Source organism: Nannobrachium achirus, assembly GCF_963921795.1.
Source record: "Nannobrachium achirus genome assembly, chromosome: 16".
NCBI classification, from domain to species: Eukaryota; Metazoa; Chordata; class Actinopteri; order Myctophiformes; family Myctophidae; genus Nannobrachium; species Nannobrachium achirus.
In genome coordinates, this window is record NC_137823.1 from 16995706 (window position 1) to 17017845 (window position 22140).

At 43.5% G+C, this 22140-nt stretch overlaps 1 protein-coding gene across 3 annotated transcripts in view; it reads right to left on the reverse strand.

Annotated features, from left to right (window-relative positions):
* The window catches only part of nkain2 (sodium/potassium transporting ATPase interacting 2), a gene marked incomplete at both ends in the record, with an annotated part of 217520 nt that overhangs the window by 52885 nt on the left and 142495 nt on the right, over positions 1–22140 (reverse strand). For 2 of the 3 annotated variants that reach the window (XM_080745135.1, XM_080745134.1), the window contains one exon: positions 9284–9484. The exons of the other annotated variant lie outside the window; for it this stretch is intronic. In XM_080745135.1, coding sequence (XP_080601261.1) covers positions 9284–9484 — 201 coding nt within the window. The remainder of the gene's footprint in view (positions 1–9283; positions 9485–22140) is intronic. 3 annotated transcript variants of the gene reach the window in all.

A 22140-nucleotide genomic window follows, 5' to 3' on the forward strand; every position in this document is an offset into this window, starting at 1 on the left:
CTGAAATAAGAATCTCTAAAACAATAGAAAGAAGTAAATGAAATCATTTTAATACTAATCTTTTATATTCTTTAATTACAATCTAAAATATGAACCCTTGTTGTAAAAAACTAAAGTTGTCCTGTAAGCCTTACTACAGTTTTCTCACAGTAAATTCAAAGCAGGTGAGAGTTAAGAGTTCAGCACCACGGAAAGCGTCCGTGTGTTTTTGGAACCCACTCCAACAATGCTGAAAAAAATATACAATAGCTTGATTGTTTGGGAAGAACAATGGCCCATCAGGTTCAAGTACACATTCAGTTTCAAGTACTACTCACCACTAACCACCACTACCACTGTGTTTATATAACGCCAGTGCTGCTATTCCAAAGCTCCGCTTCTGTGTTTATATTCACAGATTACATTCATTGTTAGGCTACTTCACTGACAATGCACCACCAGCTCTCACTCAATGTTAATAACAATAATGTATACGCGTTATTGCCGGACTATTAAGCCGCAGCTTTTTTCCCATGTTTTGAACCCTGCGGCTTATACAACGGTGCGGCTTATATAAAGATTTTTACAGCTAACGGCCATTTAGTTCGTTTTACAATGGTCTTTAACAAGGATTTATATATAGATTTGTACAGCTAACGGCCACCAGAGGCGCTCTATAGCGGGAAGCAGGAGGGACACCTGCGGCTTATAGTCAGGTGCGGCTTATATTATGTAAACATTTGTTATTTTTTCTAAATTTGGCTGGTGCGGCTTATATTCAGGTGGGGCTTATAGTCCAGCAATTACGGTAGTCCCTGACATAAAGCACAAAACGACCAAGACAAAACATGAGGTCCCCACTGTGTACAGAAAACCATCCTATCGACAGGGCAGTTTGTTTAGTGCAGCGATGGCTGAGGGGACAAAACTCCTGCTAAAAGTTTTAACAAACCTTTTCCCACTTCAGGGTTCTGTATCTTTTCCCAGATGGCATGAGGTGGAAGTAGCGATACTAGGGGATGATCAGTGTCATTTGTGCTAGGCCGCAATCACACATATGCATGAGACATCTTCTCCATTTCCAGGGGCGTCACAAGGGGTAGGAAAGTGGGACTGAGTTACTAGGGCCCAAGGTGGAGGGGCCCTAATTACTTTATCTATTTAAAAATAGCAGATATACAAGCTCACAGCGCGGCACCGAGTGCCGCGCTGCGAGCTTGTAGATCTGCTATTTTTGAAAAGTTGTGAAAATGTGTGAAAATCTTTGAATATTTGTATTTCTTAAGCGAACATTTCTAACTCAAATTTCGCTTCTGGGTGGTCCCTGGAACAAAATATTTTGAGATCGGGGTCCGTGGCCAAATACATACCATCTTGGGGGTCCTTGACATAGGTTTCTTGCACAAATGTTCACGATTTTTCAAAAATAGCAGATCTACAAGCTCACGGCGCGGCACTCGGTGCCGCGCTGTGAGCTTGTATATCTGCTATTTTTCAATAGTTAACATTCATGGGGGGCCCGCAGTGAATCCTTGTACCCAGGGCCCAGAATTTGGTGTGACGCCCCTGTCCGTATCGTTTGAGAATGAGGGAGGGAGGGGAGGTCCAATTCATTTTCTATGTAAGTCACGTGGTCTCTTACTCAACCGAAGGCTGTCTTTTGGCCAAGAGATTTGCAAGAGATAAAAAAAAACATGTGACCTTCATTGAGAATGAATTGGACCCACCCACCGCCCCTCATTCTCAAACGACACAGACACGATAGCTGTCGCAAATGTTTGGCCTGCGCCTTAAACGTGTGATAGCCTTATTGTTCATATCAGCAAGTGTGGGAAGTCTGATGATCTTGGAAGCAATACGGGTGATACTCAGTGTTTCCCCTACATGCATTAAGCAGTGGCGGGCCGCCGCTGCTTCAAATAGGGCCGCCACTGTATGATTTGCACTTTCACTTTTTTCTTTTTTTTTTAAGATTTTTTTTTTTTTTTTTTAAGATGTTTTTTCCCCCCACAACAATGTAGCGCTCATGTGAAGCATAGCGTTCTAACTTCTCTCGCTTACATACGGTTGGAAGGAGATGTATATGTCTAGTTTCTCCCCCTCCCCTCTCTCATTAAGTCCAGTCAGTCAGTCAGGCAGCTGCCTCGTCGCGCTGAGCACCTTCTGATTCTGAGCTGACTACGTCTTTGCCCCTCGTTAGCATATTTGCTACTGGTGTGTACAATTAGAAGATTTGGGCTGTGGATAAAAGCAGTGCCTCAGCGACGGGTCTGAATCATGTAGTTTACCGCTGTTTGGCAATAGTAGGCTTACTTGTCGCATGCTAAAGAGAGCTAAGTGCTAACACGGTTGTCATTCTCTCACTGGTTAGATGTGGAATAGAAACGAGGGATGCATCACCAACACTGTCATTAGGCAACAAACATTGTTGACTAGTCAGAAATAAACTTTGCTGTTGTTCTTTCATACATGCACACACAGAGTGTGTAGCAGTGGTGTAAAGTAACTAGTAGTCTACATTTACTTTACAAGTACTGTACTTAAGTACTATAGGAGTATTTCGAATTCTCAATACTTTTACTTCTACTCCACTACATTTAATAGCCGATCTACAAGCTCACAAAGTGACGTGTTGTGAGCTTGTAGAGCTTGTAGATCTGCTATTTTTAAAGGATTTTAAATTGTTTATACATTTGGAAACTGTTATGATTACTGAGAACTTTTACTTTTAGTACTTAAGTTTTCATTTTTTATACATTTGGAAACTGTTATGATTACTGAGAACTTTTACTTTTAGTACTTAAGTTTATTTTGACACCAATACTTTTGTACCTTTTTCTTATTCCACTAAATTTTTTATTCCAGACATCTACTTGTAAGTTGTAACACAGTATGTCTACATTAGAATGTTGATACTGTACTTTTTCCACCACTGGTGAGTAGGATTGGTTCTCAAAGTGGGGTCCGGGGACCCCGAGGGGTCCTTGAGGGAGTTCCAGGGGGTCCCCAGGCCCCAGCCAAATGATAGATAGTTATGAACCAAATAGACCCTTGTGGGTCTGTAGCTCAGAAGCCCCCCCCCGCTCTCCGCAATTCTCCCCCACTCCTTCAGCTTCTGGCTAGGGGAAACACTGATACTGTAGAGTTTGTTTCTGTTAGACATGGACGGTAGAGTGAGAATAAATAAATGAATACACACAGATCAATGTTGAGTAGTGATTGATAGTGTCATAGCAGCAGGGAATTATTTCTCTCTTTTTTTTTTGGCAGCGAACCCAAATATATTTGGAGACACTGGAGGCGATTCACTTGTACTTTAGCATTTTGTAAAGTTTAACAGTTCTACTGCTAAGTAGCTTACCTTTGCGATGTTATAGAAACTTATCTATTGGTTCTTTCTAAACAAATTCATTTTATAATGGGCAGAGGGCAGCCTTATGCAAGAATGAATGTGAATTGGGCCGCTCCGGCTGCCATACATTCAGAGCACAGAATCGCATCAGAGCAACAGATCCACAGAAAACAACAAGGAAGTGATTTGGGACTCCATTATTGCTAAAGGGCGGTGGATTTTTGAGAGCAGCAGTACGGGAGATGATTGTACTGTACACGGCGGCGCGACCCCTCATCAGCTTACAGTCATCAGACGAGGTAAAGAGAACGAGCCGTATTGGCAACGCGCCACCGTCCGTAGCAGTAAAAGAGTTTTTAACTGTCATGTACACAAGACAGACATACAGGTAGGGTGTTCTGTTGTCCACATTATACTCTCCTCACATCCACACAATGAGATGAACAGTAGCACTGGCAAAGCAGTCAGCCAGTCAGTCAGTCCACTGAATGTGCTCATGTATACGACTACTACTCTGACACTGTTTCCAGCAATTAAAGCAAACCAGGCAGCCAACCAGTCAGTCAGTCAGTCAAACAGACAGACAGACAGACAGACAGACAGACAGACAGACAGGCAGACAGACAGACAGGCAGACAGACAGACAGACAGACAGACAGACAGACAGACAGACAGACAGACTGCTGAACGTTCACTCATGGAACATACACCCAGACAGACACAGTGCTCTCCCACTGTGCACGCACGCATGCGTACAGTCAAAATCTGCAGTGTTCATTTCACAGTGGGAGTGTAATAAATGGGTTAATGTTTATACTCCGGAGTTAAAGGTGCACTGAGCATTTTAACCGTGTGATGCCTTTGGCCAGTACAGCCTTTAAGTATTGCTATTGATTTGGGGGGAGGGGGGAGAGAGAGAGAGAGAGAGAGAGAGAGAGAGAGAGAGAGAGAGAGAGAGAGAGAGAGAGAGAGAGAGACAGGGACAGAGACAGAGATAGAGAGATAGAGAGAGAGAGAGAATTGTGAAAATAGCAGATCTACATGCTCACAACGCCTCGCAACGCTTTCACAATTTCAGCCTCTAATATTTAACAATTTGACCAATGTATAATTTGTCATTTTAGATGTATTAAAAAGTACTTAAACTGTCACTTTAGAAATGTGCAGATGCCCTCTATCTATACACTTAAACTTTATGTTGGTTTGTCTACTGTTGAGTGAGAAAACGATCTTTCACATAAAGTTAGATCTTCTGGGGACCCCTCAGGGGGTCCCGACCCACAGGTTGAGAACCACTGCTCTAGTGTGGAGATCTCCATGGTAGAGCAGCTAAACGCGACTCGAGAGAGCAGTGCTAATTCAACATGAAGCTGCCTGCTTCCAGTTAATGAGCTGGTCTCCTAGTAGAGTCTGCCTGGGGGGATTTCTGTCCGTTCATCTCAACCTTGTGAGAGAATTCCACGCCATGTGTGCTCAGACTCAGAGCAGACGATCATCGTCATCATCTCTATTCCACCCAGGCTGTCTCCTCTGTAAATAACACCCCAGCGGTTCTCAAAACGTTTCAATCTCAAGGATTATAGGTGCCGTGTCCACTGAGAACGGCGTTTGAGCCGGTAGTGCCAGTAGTCTGCCATGCATTTCAATGGTAAAGACACACTCTATGGCAGGGTTCCCCAATAGGCGGCCCGCGGGCCATTTGCGGCCCGTGGGAGGCTACTGTCTGGCCCCCACCAACCCCAGTAATAATGGTGGTATAAGAGCAGCAACAACACTAGTATATTGTCGTTGTCGGGTGGAAACCTTGTATGTCCAAAACCGTTTTTTTTTGTATCTATCGTCTAAAAAATGTACTAAACGAATGCTGTTTTCACTAGTTTTGCCACTTTTGTGCAATGGTCTTGTATGATGAAGCAGGGCTTTGCTTTACCAAAAAAAACGTACACATTTGAAACTTGGAGATACAAGGTTTCTGCCCGACAGTGACGATAATATCTGAACTGTCGCTGGAGAAGAGGGAATGCCACCGCCGCCCCCTGCAATGTTGTGGCCCTCGGCTTGGTACCCTAGACATACCGTAATTCGGCCCTTGGGGAAAACTAATTGGGGAACCCTGCTCTATGGTAAAGACTTATAAGAACATACAATACCATTCCAGAGAACAAATACGAGGAGCAGTAGAAGTGGGGGGCCGCTCTCCATTCCGACATGCTGCCATTCAGACATTGACTTTTAATTGTCCGAATGGCGACACTTCCATAGAGGTTAGGGTTAGGTATAGGGTTAGAGTCTGAATAGGGGGATGTCTAATGGGGGGATGCACACGTAGAAGTGTATTTACAGAAAAACTACTGGCGTAGATCATGGTTTCAATGCTCTGACCAGCATGTCCCCGGTTTGATTCCCGGACTGACGGACGGACGGACCATTTTCTGAATGTCGCATTTCCTGTCTCTAGTATACCCCCACTGTCACCGAAGGCTAACGAATGTAGCAGCCATTACGACACACCGAATATACTAGTAAGACACCTGAGGGTGGAATGCGACCTCAGGGTGACATGCGACCTCGCCCTAAAGGGCGAGGTCGCGCCAATTCTTGACTATCTGGCCAACCACAGCGTTTCTCTGACGATTCTAGTTGTTATCATTCTGGGGGGAGTTTGTTCATGTTTTTGTGAGGGTATCAACCCTAGGAGACACGGGGAGAACATGCAAACTCCACACAGAAAGGCCCTATCGCCAACCCCACCTAGGGTGTGAGCGATAGGGCCTAAACATGGAGATGTGGAGAACACTATATATGAAGATAGTCCAGTCCATCATGTCATATGGGACTACAGTCATAGACAGTAGCCATTGTTAGGCCGGAGTCAATGGCTGTCTGTCTGACTGTCTGTACAGGAAGTGATGTCACATGACATACTTTTTATGCCCATATATGAGTCATTCTGTACCACATCTCCATGTTTAGGCCAAACAGGTTTTCTCCATTTCTCCATGTATAGGTCCAAATGACCTCGCCCTAAAGGGCGAGGTCGCGCCAATTCTTGACCATCTGGCCAACCACAGCGTTTCTCTGACGATTCTAGTTGTTGTCATTCTGGGGGGAGTTTGTTCATGTTTTTGTGAGGGTATCAACCCTAGGAGACACGGGGAGAACATGCAAACTCCACACAGAAAGGCCCTATCGCTCACACCCTAGGTTGGGTTGGCGATAGGGCCTTTCTGTGTGGAGTTTGCCTAAACATGGAGATGTGGTACAGAAGGACTCATATATGGGCATAAAAAGTATGTCATGTGACATCACTTCCTGTACAGACAGTCAGACAGACAGCCATTGACTCCGACCTAACAATAGCTACTGTCTATGACGGTAGTTCCATATGACATATTGGACTAGACTATCTCCATATATAGTGTTATCCACATCTCCATGTTAGGACTCATATATGGGCATGAAAAGTATGTCATGTGACATCACTTCCTGTACAGACAGTCAGCCATTGACTCCGGATTAACAATGGCTACTGTCTATGACGGTAGTCCCATATGACATATTGGACTAGACTATCTCCATATAGTGTTATCCACATCTCCATGTTTAGACAGCCAATGACTCCGGCCTAACAATGGCTACTTTCTATGACGTTAGTCCCATATGACATGATGGACTGGACTATCTCCATATATAGTGTTATCCACATTTCGTGTAGCCGCCCTGTACAGGAAGTGATGTCACAACTCGCTGACATCACACTGACATCACAGAGGATACGGAAGGACGGTCACGAGGATACGGAAGGAAGGAAGGAAGGACACTCAAGTGACACGGTTCTTCAGAGTATATGCGACCTTCGGTCGCAAACAACACATATTAGAACAGTAACAGCCAGTTAAAGGTGTGTGACCTTTTCTCCAGCTTGACCCTCATTAATGTCTCTCTCTCTCTCTCTGTCTCTCTCTCTCTGTCTCTGTCTCTCTCTCTCTCTGTCTCTCTCTCTCTGTCTCTCTCTCTCTGTATCTCTCTCTCTTTCTCTCTCTCTCTCTCCTTTACTTGAGTGTAATGATTCGTGCTCCAGTCCTGGATGCTTGTTAGTTAGAGTATGCTTACCCCCCCAACACACACACACACTCACACACACACACACACGCACGCACGCACGCACGCACGCACGCACGCACGCACACACGCACGCACCAGAGCTACGGAGGCGAGTGAAGATAGGATGACAGACTTCCCACTTTTCTCTCTCTCTCTCTTCTCCTTTCTCTGCTGTCTCTCCTGATCCTATACTAATTACCTCAGTTTGACATCACTGACAGAGAGAGAGAGAGAGAGAGAGAGAGAGAGAGAGAGAGAGAGAGAGAGACCAGGAAGCACCAAGACAGTCAATAAAAGGTAGAGTAAAAGAGGGGGAGAACGAGAGAGAACACGATTGCACAATATTGACATTTCGGCCGATATCCCAAGCTTGTAGATAGTCTATTTTCAGCGAAGAGATTTTCTCTAGGGGGGAAAAGAGAGGTCCTAGTATAGAGTCCTGGGGGACTCAACTATATAGGGTTTGTGTGGTTAAAAGATAGGTGTTAATATGTTTTCATTTACTGCTTTCTATCGTTGATTGCTGCATGAACAATACTCACAGTAAAAGTATCAATACTGCCATGTAGAAAAACTCTGTTACAAGTACTAGTCTAATGTTTGTCAATGTATTTTCTACATTACTGTATTGATGGTACTTTTACATATAGTGAAACATTTTAGTACTTCTTCCATCGCTGCTTAAAAGGCAGTCTGTGCTGTTTAAAAAACAGCAACCCCAAGCCAGAAGTGTAGTCATGGACTGAAGGACTGAATTTCAATTTCTCCACGTCTCAGCGAGATTTGGGAGAGCTTGTCCATGCCTTCAACTTCAGTGCACTCGACTACTGTAACAATGTTTTTACAGATCTCACTAAAACATCGATCAGGACGACTGCCTTTGATTCAGATCACTGCTGCTGGAGTCCTTACTAATAACCTAGACCAGTGTTTCTCAAACTTTTACATTTCAAGGTCTCCCCATAACTCTGACAGTGTACAAATGGAACCAAATGAACCCTGTCAGTTGTAAATGAATTTACAACTATACTTTGACCACTTTTCTCTATCCACAAATAGCAGATCTACAAGCTGTGTAGCTATTTTTGGCTAACGTTACCCAGAATATAGTCTTGGAGGATTTGCCTCGATACGCGGGCTTTTTGAGACATAGGTAACCTCCTCCATCTTCACCTCTGGTTACCCATACTTGTGCAGCTTCCTGCTACTCAGATTCTGAGCTGGGCTGACTTCCGTCCCAGGAGATATAATGGTTTCTTCCCAGAAGTTCTTCTCTCCCCCCTAGTGGCGAAAAAAAGAACTTCTGGGAACTCAGATTACCCAGAATATGGACACTGGCTCAAGTGGTTATGAGTCATCCAGGCAGGGACGTGCTGGCCATTGGGAAAAGCGGGACAACTCCCGAACCGCCGGTTCATTCCCGGCCGGTCCAGGCCGGCCATTAGGAAAGAAAAATTTACTGTTTGCACAAAAGTAAAAATTAAACTGTTTGCACAAAAGTAGTGAAAACAGCCGATCTACATGCACACAACGCCTCGCGGTGTAGATCTGCTGTTTTCACTAGTTTAAATCATTTTTTAAATGATAAATACAAAACAAACGGTTTTGGACATCTAAGGTTTCCACCCGACAACGACGAAATATAACTAATGTAATTGGCCCACTGGCTTGTCATTTGTCATGATCTGAAATGGCAAATCTTTGAGTAGCAGCAGCTACTATATCTCTCTCTATAGCGCGCAATAAGGGCCTCTCTTCAATTCTTTTTCCCGGGCTGAATCAGGGGCCCAACACGTCCCTGCATCCAGGTGCATACAGTACTTAGACGAGTGCATCATGTGTACTCACAGCCAGCAGTATCTGCAGGGAGGAGTGGGCCACCTCTATGAAGTGGTAGTCCATCAGGCAGCCGGCTATAGAGATGTACCGGTGGTCCTCGGGGGCCCAGGAGGGGGGAGGGGTGATGGGCGTCACCCTGCAGCCCGGCCCGTTCTCCATCCACCAGGAGCGGTGCATGGACAGGTTGAAGGTCAGGACCAGGTCCGAGTCCTGGAGGAGACACACACACACACACAAATACACACATACAGGTTTACGTTACTTGTGAGTGGAGCGCGACCGATATATCGGTCAAACCGATATATCGGTAGTTTTTGGACCCCCCGATGTCGGTATCGGACATCGGTCATTATCTCTCTGATGTATCGGTTGTTTTTTTAAGCGGTGGCTTTGTGTGTATCGTGCGTCCAGGATTGAGGATTGGTCAAGCTTCACATGACATTTTGGCCCTCCAGATAAAATCATTCATTCATTCAGAATTCATAAAAACATAGAACTGAAGCACATAGAAAGTATAGATCTAAAACATAGAATGTATAGCTCTAGAACACAGATCTCATAGCTCTAGAACACATAGAATGAAAATTCACCGCTTCACTTCGAACCGAGGTTTGAGTAAGTAATATTAGACCACCATTTGATGACATTTGGTCACTCAGACCCAAAACTTAAAATATATTGTCGTTGCCCGTAAGGATCCATTGGGTTTCATTTTACACTCATGAGTTAAAGATCTTATAAAGGGTCCATTTGGTTACCCGAAACTCCATCATTTTGCAAAGCCGCGCGGCCGGAAAAATTTTGGGAGGCTCTAATCCCCCAAAACCCCTGAAATGCATAGAAAACTGCATTTTGGGAGGCCCACCTGCTGCCCTTCTATAATAAGCCTCTTCATATTGTTCATTGTTCCATACAGAAGGGTAAGCATATATGGGTCAGTGACGTGACGCCCCAAAAAATGTGTTTTTAAAAAAACTTTAAATTGCAGGCATAAAAGTTATTTACTTTTGTTCTACTCACTCTCAACCTTATGGAAATACATTTTGTTTTTAGATATTTTATTGGAATCAGACTTTATTCAGCAGTTTGTTGTACTTGTGCCTAAAATCGTCATATGGTGTGACATGAAAATAATTGTTCATAAAATGAAAATGGAGTACATCTTTCTTAAGTTACTCCCTTTATCAAAGTCCTTTATCATAACTAACCAGTGATCCACTATAGTTTTTTGAAAATTTATTATATCTGTATATTTTTTTCATAATCGACACTGTGTGAGGCCCATGTTCATGATCTTACAACATATTTTAAATGTATTCTGTCAAAACTTTCTCTAAAATTACACAAATATTTGTGACTCTTCCTGATAATATTCTCTATGTAATCCATAAACATTTTTTTGGTTTAATCATTAATAAAGGTATGATTTTTCACTATTTGGAATGTCACACCAAATGATTTAGTGTCACACCGTATGATCATATCTTCATGTGTCAAAGCAAACTGTGTTTTAACCTACCTATTAGTGAGTACTGAACTTTACTGATTGATTAAACAATTACCCAGGATAACATGGCCTTAATATTTCTGAACAGGAAAGGATATTATTGTAGGGCTTTAACATGGGATAAGAAAGAATTGTAGTAGTAGATGGATGATGAGGATGTGCACAGGAATGCTACGCACACCTAAGTCTTCTGCCGGCCCACGGCAGAAGGATCCTAAAGAGACAATAAGGCGCATAGCCACACTTGGAGCCAAGGCAACATTTTATTAACACCAATTAGTGGAAACAGAACTCAGTATTCAGGTAAATTGCTTTTTTCCGAAGTCTCCTGAACTTGAACACAGCATTTTGTGTTGAACAAATGTAATTAGGAATCATGACATTACACCAAATCTCCACTAGCTAAAGAGTGCTGGGTTGCGCAACTCCGAAAATAGCTGATCTACAAGCTCTCGCAGCACAACGTGTTGAGAGCTTGTAGATCAGCTATTTTCGCTAGTTTTGTCTCGGGTCCTACCTTAACACTGTCCACTGTCCAGTCCAGTGAGTGAAAGTACAAAAGTATTAGATCAGATTAGATTATACATTTAGACTGTATTGTACATCAGCCAGTCGTATTTGGTGAGGGTAGCAAACCGGCTGCCTTGTTGCGGTTCTGCTATGCCACAGACAACCTCCTGCTCTTCGTAGAAAATGCAGTCTCGCCACTTTGGCTCCTCTCTCCTTGCTGGGTCATTGTTTAGTTTCTCCCTGTACTTTCTCGTTCTCTCAGCACTTGTCATTTTCCAGCTGACAAAAGAAAATGGAATGTATAGTTTAAGACAAAGAGAAAATATTGTTTAGATTGAAACAATATGTTAAGGTTTCTGTGAAGGGGTTTCTGCTCTGTCTGATGAATTTGAAGTATCACTGAATGAAGCTAAATTACATTTTATGTAAAAATGTTTAAAACAAATGTTTAAATGTACAAAAGAAACATGGAACTTTGTTATTTATTGTTATATCTGTAGTTAAATACAGTATAAATCATATGGTGTGACAATCAAGTCATATGGCGTGACAAGCAGACATGTCACCATTATGATTAAGTGTCACACCATATTATGTTTTCTGCATTTAGGTTTACCTTGAGGCTACTATGTACACATTAGCATGCTAACAGCATGCTAGCTATAACAAAGCAACCTAGATCTACATGGAAATATGACCAAAACTTCAAATAACTTAAGCTTTTTTTAATGAAAAGGTGTCACACCAACAGACATCCAAAGTGGTGAGTTTGTCAAAGTTTCAACAAGATGGCATTTCATGAAAATGTTAAAATCATAACTCACCTCAGACACCTGTCTTGCAGTTGTGCTGGGAGTGCTGAATAGCCTTACAGAAGAAGGACCTCTCTAGCCAATAGGTGTCCAAATAATTGCCTGTTTAATTTGTCCAAACTAGTGTCACACCAAATGATTTTGGTTTGGGGGACAAAATGTTTTTGATCAGAAATGACTGAAAACATTATGCTTTGACTTTGAAAAGATATAGGCTCACAAATAGACATTTTTTTAGCCTAAATTCATTTTCAAATGATTTTTAGCAATTCTTTTTCTTAGTTTTATTCAAGTTCCCACTTTGAGAAACAAGGTCAGGACAGTCACACCATATGAGTTTTGCCATGTTTGGTTGAAAATTCTGAAGAAATGAAATGTTTTAATCTTGAGTAAGTTCACATAAAGCTTAATGTCCTGCACAATATTCAGAAGGTTTTTGACAAATATATTTTTTATTTATACATGTTTGACACCGAGGACAGCGAAAACGTTACGTCACGTCACCCACCCATATATATATATATATATATATATATATATATATATATATATATATATATATATTATTATTATATGTATTATATTATTATATATATTATTATTAATATTATTACAACCAGTTATCTAAAGTAACTAAGTAGACCTACATTTACTAAAGTACTGTATTTAAGTACAGGTTTTAAGTATAGCCTAGCCTACTTTACTGGAGTATTTCCAATACTTTTAATTCTACTCCACTACATCTCCCATTTCCAGATGCAGAATTGAATCATTTTGGTCTTTTCTGCATTTATTGCCGCATGCAGGCACAGACACGAGTCCTCCTAGAGATGGGATTTATGGCTCTTTGAAGTGAGCCGGATCTCTGGGATCCGTTCCTTTCAAAGAGCCGTTCAAAAGACGTAGGCCTACATTTTGATACTTCTACTACTCAAGTACATTAACATTCCAAACTTCTACTTGATTGCAGTATTGATATTTCTAAAGAAATTGAGTATTTTTCCCACCACTGTTCATTAGAAAGGAACGGCTCCCTACTGTGAACCGAATCCTATCGTTCATTATTTCAAAGAGCCGTTCAAAAGACTCGATTCGTTCGCGAATGTCCCACCCACTCGCTCCGTGTCAAACAAACACTGAAACGCAAACAGACTGGATCACACTGACCTACACAAACCCACGGGAATAATTTAGAAGCACTTTATCAGAAAATATAGTCTAACTAGTAACACGTGTGTAGCCTACTGTATGTTAATCTGACTTTAGTATAGGCTATTGTTTTCTTCCTGGACGTGCGTTTGTGGCAGGTTATTTAACATGGGATTTTGACAGCTGGCTTCTCCTCTTCTTAACGGAACGCCGTTCCGGCCCCGAATGTTTTAACGGAACGGGGGTTCCGGCCGTTCCGGCTCACTTTCACCACTGGTGACGAGCGCTCATCATAGGCAGTAAAATAGTTTTTAACCCTAAAACCGATAATTAGCAGATCTACAAGCTCTGCTCGTTTTCAGTGCATGACACCAACTTGCAACAACATCAAGCAAACAGTGGCGACTCCAGGGGAGGCCAGAGGGGGCTTTAGCCCCCCCTGGTGAAGACTTAGCCCCCCCTAAACCCCCCTCCCCACAAAGCAAATTGTGATGAAAGATATTTAAGGAATAAATATATAAAATATATTTGAATCTGTGAAAGACAATTGACTGACTTCTACAGTATGTAAACCATACATTGAAATCATACCTTTTATGCTGGAAAGCATCTTCAGCCTCACAAAAACCCTATGCAATCACCAACAGTCCACAGATTTGGACCTGGCATCTGTCAATGATCTGCTCTGTTCAGTTATCAATACCCTAAGCGAGAGAATCTCGTTTGTCATAAATTAGTATTATTCATTGTTGTTTGTTGCCAAAATGTATTAGCCCCTACTCTAAAAAAGCCAGCTCCCCCATAGCCCCCACAGTCACAATTCTCTGGAGCCGCCGCTGCAAGCAAATAACTCCATTTACAATCTCTACACCTGACTTCTAAATGTCTAATCTTATGCCTAACCTCATGGACCACACGCTCAAATAACTTTGAGCGTGTAATCCATGATCCATACTTTTATTTGTACTCGTTTAGACTACTGTAATGCACTCCAAGTTGGCTTAAACCTATAGGCTCCATTGCACAGCTACAGTTCGTCCAAAGTGCTGCGGCGCGTCTCCTCGCAGGTACCCTCAGGCGTGACCACATTACACCGCCACGGTGCTGGCTTCTCTTCACTTGCAGAACTTTTAGAGGTTTACGACCCCCCTAGGTCACTGTTGAAACTGGAAAAAGACCAGAGGTGACCGAGCCTTCTCTGTCGTAGGTCCCACTCTGTCAGACTGGCCCCCACCATCAAGATTTTTACATTTCGTCTTAAGACAGACCTTACTTTAATTCCATTTAAACGTTTTTCTGTGGCCTTTGTTTTGTCTTTGTTTAGTTTATTGTTTCACTGTCTATTGATGCGGATGCAGTCTTCAGCAGTTTTTTAGTTTTCTTATTTCACTGCGTGTTTTGTTGTAGTTTTCCTGCATTTTAGCCTTATAGTGTATTTATTTAGCCTTGATTCTTTGTACAGCACTTTGCAAACTTTGTTTTTAAAATGTGCTATATAAATGAAGTGGATTGGATTGAAAATAAAGTGGATTGGATAACCCCAACCTGAATCTTTTTTTCCAACCGTAAAAGCAACGCCAGTGTGCCTCTCTCTGCACGCTGTCTGAGAAGCACTGAATATGTTTATTTCACCCTGGATATACACTATGACACACCATGGCACTATCAGAGTCCTGGGACGACCTGGTACGATGGAAAGAAAAAACATCAACTTTAAAATCATCTTTAAACCACTTCTTCTCAAAGCCCATTTTCACAGACTAGCCCAGGGGTCTTCAATGTTTTTTTTTTAATTTATTTACTTTTTTTTAGGCCAAGGACCCCTTAGCTGAAAGGTGAAGCAGTGATCCCCCACTACATGGTGTATAAAATGCATTCAAACTTTTTTCACAGATTTCACAGATCAGTCAAGTCACCTTTATTTGTATATCACACTTAAAAACAACAGAAGTTGACCCAAAGCGCTTTCCATTCAAAAATAACACAGCACGGTAAAAAGAAAGAAAGCAATACTGCATACAAACACAACAAAAATGAAAAGAACATAGAGGCAATACAGTTCAACACAGAAGTCAAACGCTGATTTGCACTGATTCTTTTGAAAGTCAATCCCTAGAAACCGGATCAGAGATGTACTGATGAGTGCAAAGGCCGTTTAAGCCTCTAAAACCAAAAATAAAATGTTCACTTGTGTTTCACAGATAGCTTCATAGCCTTGTTTGACAGCACTATATCAGTGTTTTTTAAATGTATATATCGTCTTGTTCATTTGTTTAGTTATCATCTTTTCTATTAATCTGTTGGATTCATCGTTCCTATCACACAAAGATTTGTCAGATCCCGCAATAGCAACTCGTTTAAAAAAGAAAATAGCGAATAATGTCTTTACGTTCTTTTCGTATTTTGGTGTAGCACTGTTAGTAGCCGCTAGCAGTATCTGCCGCTGCAATGCTAATGCAACGAAAAGGGCTTCTGCAGCCCCATCCATCAATTATGATGGTCAACTGGCTCCAGGGGCGTCACAAGGGAGGGGGGGGGTGGAATGGGACTGAGATACTAGGGCCTTAATTATTTTATATTTTAGCTATTGAAAAATAGCAGATATACAAGCTCACTGCGAGCTTGTAGATCTGCTATTTTTGAAAAGTCGTGAAAACTTTGAATGTATTTTTTTAAGCGAACATTTGTAACTCAAATCTTGCTTCTGGGGGGTTCTTGGAACTACATGTTTTGAGATGGGGGTCCGTGGCCAAATGCATATCATTCTGGGGGTCCTTAACATGAAAAGGTCTGAGCACCACTGACATAGAAACATTGTTTTTTCAAAAAGACAAGAAGGATTTGAAACATTCAAAGAAATTCACGATTTTTCAAAAATAGCAGATCTTCGAGCTCGCAGCGCGGCACTCTGTGTCGCGCAGTGAGCTTGTATATCTGCTATTTTTCAATAGTTAAAGCACAAAATAACGCAGTGAATCCTTGTACCCAGGGCCCAGAATGTGGTGTGACACCCCTGACTGCCTCTAAATAATGCACATTTTAATGACTCCATTTAGCCACAGGAGGCACGGATCACCCCACAATGGTAGCACGCACACACACACACACACACACACACACACGCACACACCCAAGCATGCACTCGTGCACGCACAATACCCCACAGCTTTGCTATTAGTTGAATGAAAAGCATGGCACTTTAACATTTAACGAGGAGACTAAGGAGATGCACTGTAGCATGAATGACATTCAACTGGAAAAAACATGTTCATCCTCACTAGGAAGCTCTCCATCACTACTCTATCTGTCTTTGCCTATCTCTCTCTCTCTCTCTCTCTCTCTCTCTCTGTCTCTCTCTCTCTCTCTCTCTCTCTCTCTCTCTCTCTGGTTTGTTTCTCTTCCCAGGAGATATCTTCCAGTATGTTAATGGATTTACACATGCACGTACAAACACACACACACACACACACACACACACACACACACACACACACACACACACACACACACACACACGCACGCGCGCGCGCACGCGCACACGCACGCACGCACGCACGCACGCACGCACACACACGATTTTGTTTCTAAATTTAATTGGGCTTGTTTCCAAAGTATAGTTGCTTATTTGGGTTTGTTTCCTAATGTTGTTTATACCACTGAACACTTGTTCAAGGACCCCCCCAAACTAGTATGTATTTACCCGCAGATTACCTTTTCTCTGTACTGTCATTCAAACATGTAAACCTTCCATGGCACATCAAGTGCTTTTATTTTTATTTTGGCAGTCACTTCGTAAAAATATATTTTGAACTGGATTTACTGTGATTTGCAAAACATTTGTTGTGAATGAACAGTTTTATTAGCAACATCCATTTAATTTTTACACTCTGGACCTGTAAGGGTCCATTTGGTCCTTACCAATAGCTGGAGTATTACCTGCACAGGTGACTCCCTCCGGCTGGCCAGGGGGAGGCAGTATAGACACCAGGATTACTGCATGTTTTTGTGAGGGCCGCGACCCCCAAAATAATTATATTTTCACTGGGGACCCCCAGGGACTCCCAAAATAATCAAGTTTTAACTGGGGTGTTACGAGGTGTTGTGCGCATGTAGATCGCTATTTTCCCAATTTCTGCTCTAATATTTGACAGTTTGGCCCATGTTTAATACAGTATGTCATTTTAGAGGTATTAAAAAGTCCTTAAATTGTCACTTTAGAAATTGTAGGTACCCTCTATACAGTTAAACTTTATGTTGGTTTGTTTACTGTTGAGTGAGAAAACAACGTTGCACATGAACGTAATCATCTGGGGGCCCCCCAAAATAATTTGGGGACCCCTCTGGGGGTCCCAACCCACAGGTTGAGAACCACTGCCCTAGGAGACACGAGGAGAACATTCAAACTCCACACAGAAAGGCCCTTTTTGCCAACCTCACCAAGGGTGTGGGCGCTGATGACCCAGAGGAGAGCACACGCCCCCAGCGCCACAGCGTCCCCCAGCGGGAATCGAACCCAGGACCTTCTAGCTGTGGGGCGACAGTGCTGGAAACAGGAGATATTTTGGGTGCTGCTTTTCGGCGTGTGACACCGTCTTATGATGAAGTATAAATTAGGCCTCACATTCTTCTCCTCCTTTGTCTCTCTCTCTCTCTCTCTCTCTCTCTCTCTCTCTCTCTCTCTCTCTCTCTCTCTCTCTCAGTGAGTAAACGGCTCATTAACAGATCTCTGATTAATTCATATAATTTCCTGCTGTTTCTTATTAATGAGAAGTGCAATCTGTCTCTCTCTCTTTCATCGTCTCTCTCTCTCTCTCTCTCTCTCTCTCTCTCTCTCTCTCTCTCTCTCTCTCTCTCTGGCCACCTCTCCTCCATCTCTATCACTCATCCTGCTCGTTCCTTCGTCTCTCCATCTTTTTCTCCCCTACTTTTTATTTTACTTCCTTTGTGCTTGTTTCGCTAGCTCAATTTCTGCCTTCTGCCCTCACCCTTCTCGCCCTCTCTCTCTGTGTCTATGTCTCTCTCTCAATCTCTCTCTCTCTCTCTCTGTGTGTGTGTCTCGGTGTGAGTGAGTTTAGAGACAGTAATTATTTTAGAGACAGTAATTAGTGTCCTACACCCTCTTACATTGTTTTGATAATGAACTTTTCAATGCTGTCACGCCCACACAAACGCACGCACACACTTACACACGCACACTCACGCACTAACGTGCACGTGCGCACGCACACACACACACACACACACACACACACACACACACACACACACACACACACACACACACACACACACACACACACACGATGAGGGAGAGAGAGAGAGAGAGAGAGAGAGAGAGATAGAGAGAGGGAGTGTCACTTTGTCCGTTCTCCTTTACTGACTCTGCACCTGCTCCTTACGCATTGCATTAGGGGATGGACACACACACACACACACACACACACACACACACACACACACACACACACACACACACACACACACACACACACACACACACACTGGCACGCACGCACAAGCATGCACACTTCTCTGTCGAGAGCAAACCTCATTATGTCCAAAACTGTTACTATTCATGATTCAAATTCACAAAATATCAAAAGTAGCAGCTCTATAAGCTCGAATGCTTTCGCATGACGTGGTAGTAAACAAAAAATGTTAAAACATGGAGATTTCTTCTGTCTGACAACAGCGATATATTACACGTGGAACACAAATCCTACACATGTACCCATGCGTGCGTGTCAGACAGAGGTTGATGGCGTGGCCTTAAACCCACCAGGGCAGGGGTGTGGTTAATGATGGGACATGCAGAGAATGTTAAGCCTCTATCAGAGTCCAGGGTGAAGAGCTATTCACTTCACCGCGGTGTAGTTTTCTAGCTATCACCTAAAAATACACAACAAAGCCTAAGAGATAGCTAGGAAACTACTACGCGGTGAAGTGAATAGCACTTCACCCTGGACTCTGATAGAGGCTTTAGAGAGGCAGGGGCTGACATTTCTAAAAGGACCTTTTGGTGAAAATAGCGGACCTCCATGCAGACCTCCAAGGCAAGCTCACAACGCGTTAGGCTGCGACACGTTGTGAGCTTGGAGGTAGGCTATTTTCGGTACTTGATATCACACTGAAGCATAATCAAGTCAATACCGGAGATGTGATGTGGTGTATTGCATGGCTTTTTACAATAGAAAGGGCAATTCTTTAAACATAAGATGCTGCATTCAAGTTCAGGAGAGTTTGGACAAGGCAGTTCTCTTGAATGCTGCCTTCAGGTATGGCATGGAAAGAGGACATTTGCATTTCTTTCACCGTAGTAAAAACTGCTTTCATGGTCTGGAGAGGGCACTTTTGTTAGAGACAGATGAAAGGGCAGGGGCTCAAGCCCCCTTTCATGTCTATGTGTGCACATGCCTGCTCTTTGTTTTTTTTGGTGTTATTTTTATGAGTCGATGCTGCGCTGGTGCAGACAGACAGACAGACAGGCAGACACACACACACACACACACACAGAGTGGGAGTGAGAGAGAGAGCGAGCGAGAGAGAGCGAGCGAGAGAGAAACAAAACGTTCGGAATATCCATATGCGGAGCTGATTGTTGACATCAGGCTGTTCCGGAGGAACCAGCGCAAACGCTGACTAATTGTGACATCACTTCATAAAAGGCTCTGACATCACGTACAGTACGCCACATGAGTCAACAAAAAAATCTCTGTGAGTGTGTGTGTATGTATGTATGTAATCCGCGTATCTTGAGAACCATTCCTCCCACCGGCTTCAAATTCGGCACGCACAATTCCCCGCCACAGCAGGTAGTGCAGTGCCCGGCCTCGACCCGACCCGATACGCGATTTTCCCGAACCGGCGCAAAAGGTTTCTATTCTCCGTATGCGGGGCTGATGTCTGACAGCATGATTTTACGGAACCGGCAGCGTGTCTGCAGAGATCTCCATATTGGGCATAAAATGGACGCAGACAGACAGATACAGATATCTCCATATATGGGCTTGGGCATAAATGGACACAGGCAAACAGATGGTCAAAACGGGTCCTATAGGAGCGAGATCATTTAGCGACCTACAACCTGGTCGCAACCTGGTCGGTAGTTTTCACCGACCGGGTCGCTAAATCTACTGACCGGGTCGCTAAATCTACCAACCGGGCTGCAAAATCACCGACCAGGTCGCTAGATCTACCGACCAGGTCGCTAAATCTACCACTGCAGTTTTAGGTCGGTAGATTTAGCGACCCGGTCGGTTGATCTAGCGACCCGGTCTGTGATTTTGCGGCCCGGTCGGTGATTTAGCGACCCGGTCGGTAGGTTGCGTCGGCAGGTTAGTTACTGAGGTACGGTTACTGAGGTTAAGTTTAGGGTTAGGGTTAGGGTTAGTAGCCTGGTCGGTGGATTTAGCGACCCGGTCGGTGGATTTAGCATCCCGGTCGGTAGATTTAGCGTCTCGGTCGGTGGATTTAGCGTCCTGGTCGGTCGATTTAGCGACCCGGACGGTCGATTTAGCGGCACGGTCGGCGATTTACCAGCCCGGTCGGGAGATTTAGCGACCCGGTCGCTGAAAACTACCGACCACGTTGCAACCCGGTTGTAGGTCGCTAAATGATCTCGCCCTCTCTCGATAACAGGTATAATGGGGTTTGCATTACACAGACTTTGGCATGCGCGTTCCCCTGCCGCAGCAGGGAGTAAGTACAGTGCCCGGCCTCGACCCGACCCGATACACGGTTTTCCGGAACCGGCATGAAAGGTTTGGAATCTCCATTATGCGGAGCTGATGTCTGACATCAGTGTTTTCCGGAACCGCAGAGATCTCCATATATGGGCATAAAATGGACGCAGACAGACAGATATCTCCATATATGGGCATAAATGGACACAGGCAAATAGATGGTCAAAACAGGTCCTATGACAACAGGTATAATGGGGTTTGCATTAAAGGGCGGATCATTCATCCCCTATATACCGGTACATCGTTCCCGAGTTGGCCGACCGCTGACTAGACGCTCTTGTTAATAGACCACCAGGTGGGGTTATAATATGCAAATATATTTTTGTATTTTTGGTTTCTTCCTGAAAGCTGAAAGCCTCTGAGTCAAAAGGCCTGATTGAAAAAACGGGCGGGATGGTGGGATTAAAAAAGAGAGAGAGAGAGAGAGAGAGAGAGAGAGAGAGAGAGAGAGAGAAACAAGCAAACTAACACTTTAGAAACAAGCCCAAAATATGCAACTACACTTTAGGAACAAGCCCACTAAATAACGCAACCCACAACTGGCAATACTTACAAGCCACTTTACAGAAAAGGAAAAAAAAGTGTCTTATAATAAGCAGACATGGCATAGAGTGTCATTAGCAGCGGCCAGCGAGGCCATGTACGGGTGCCTGGACTGCGTCCACAGGACAGGACCTGAAAGGGCCACAGGGCACAGGGGCGTCACAAGGGGTAGGAAAGTGGGACTGAGTTACCAGGGCCCAAGGTGGAGGGGCCCTAGTAACTTTAGCTATTGAAAAATAGCAGATATACAAGCTCACAGCGCGGCACCGAGTGCCGCGCTGTGAGCTTGTAGATCTGCTCTTTTTGAAAAGTCGTGAAAATGTGCGCAAATCTTTGAATATATGTATTTTTTAAGTGAACATTTGTAACTCAAATTTTGCTTCTGGGGGGGTCCCTGGAACTAAATATTTTGAGATGGGGGGGGTCCATCACATGAAAAAGTTTGAGCATCACTGACATGGAAACATAGGTTTCTTGGCACACATTTTCATGATTTTTCAATAGTTAACATTCATGGGGGGCCCGCAGTGAATCCTTGTACCCAGGGCCCAGAATTTGGTGTGACGCCCCTGACAGGGCACCCGCCTGGACAGCCTTGCAACG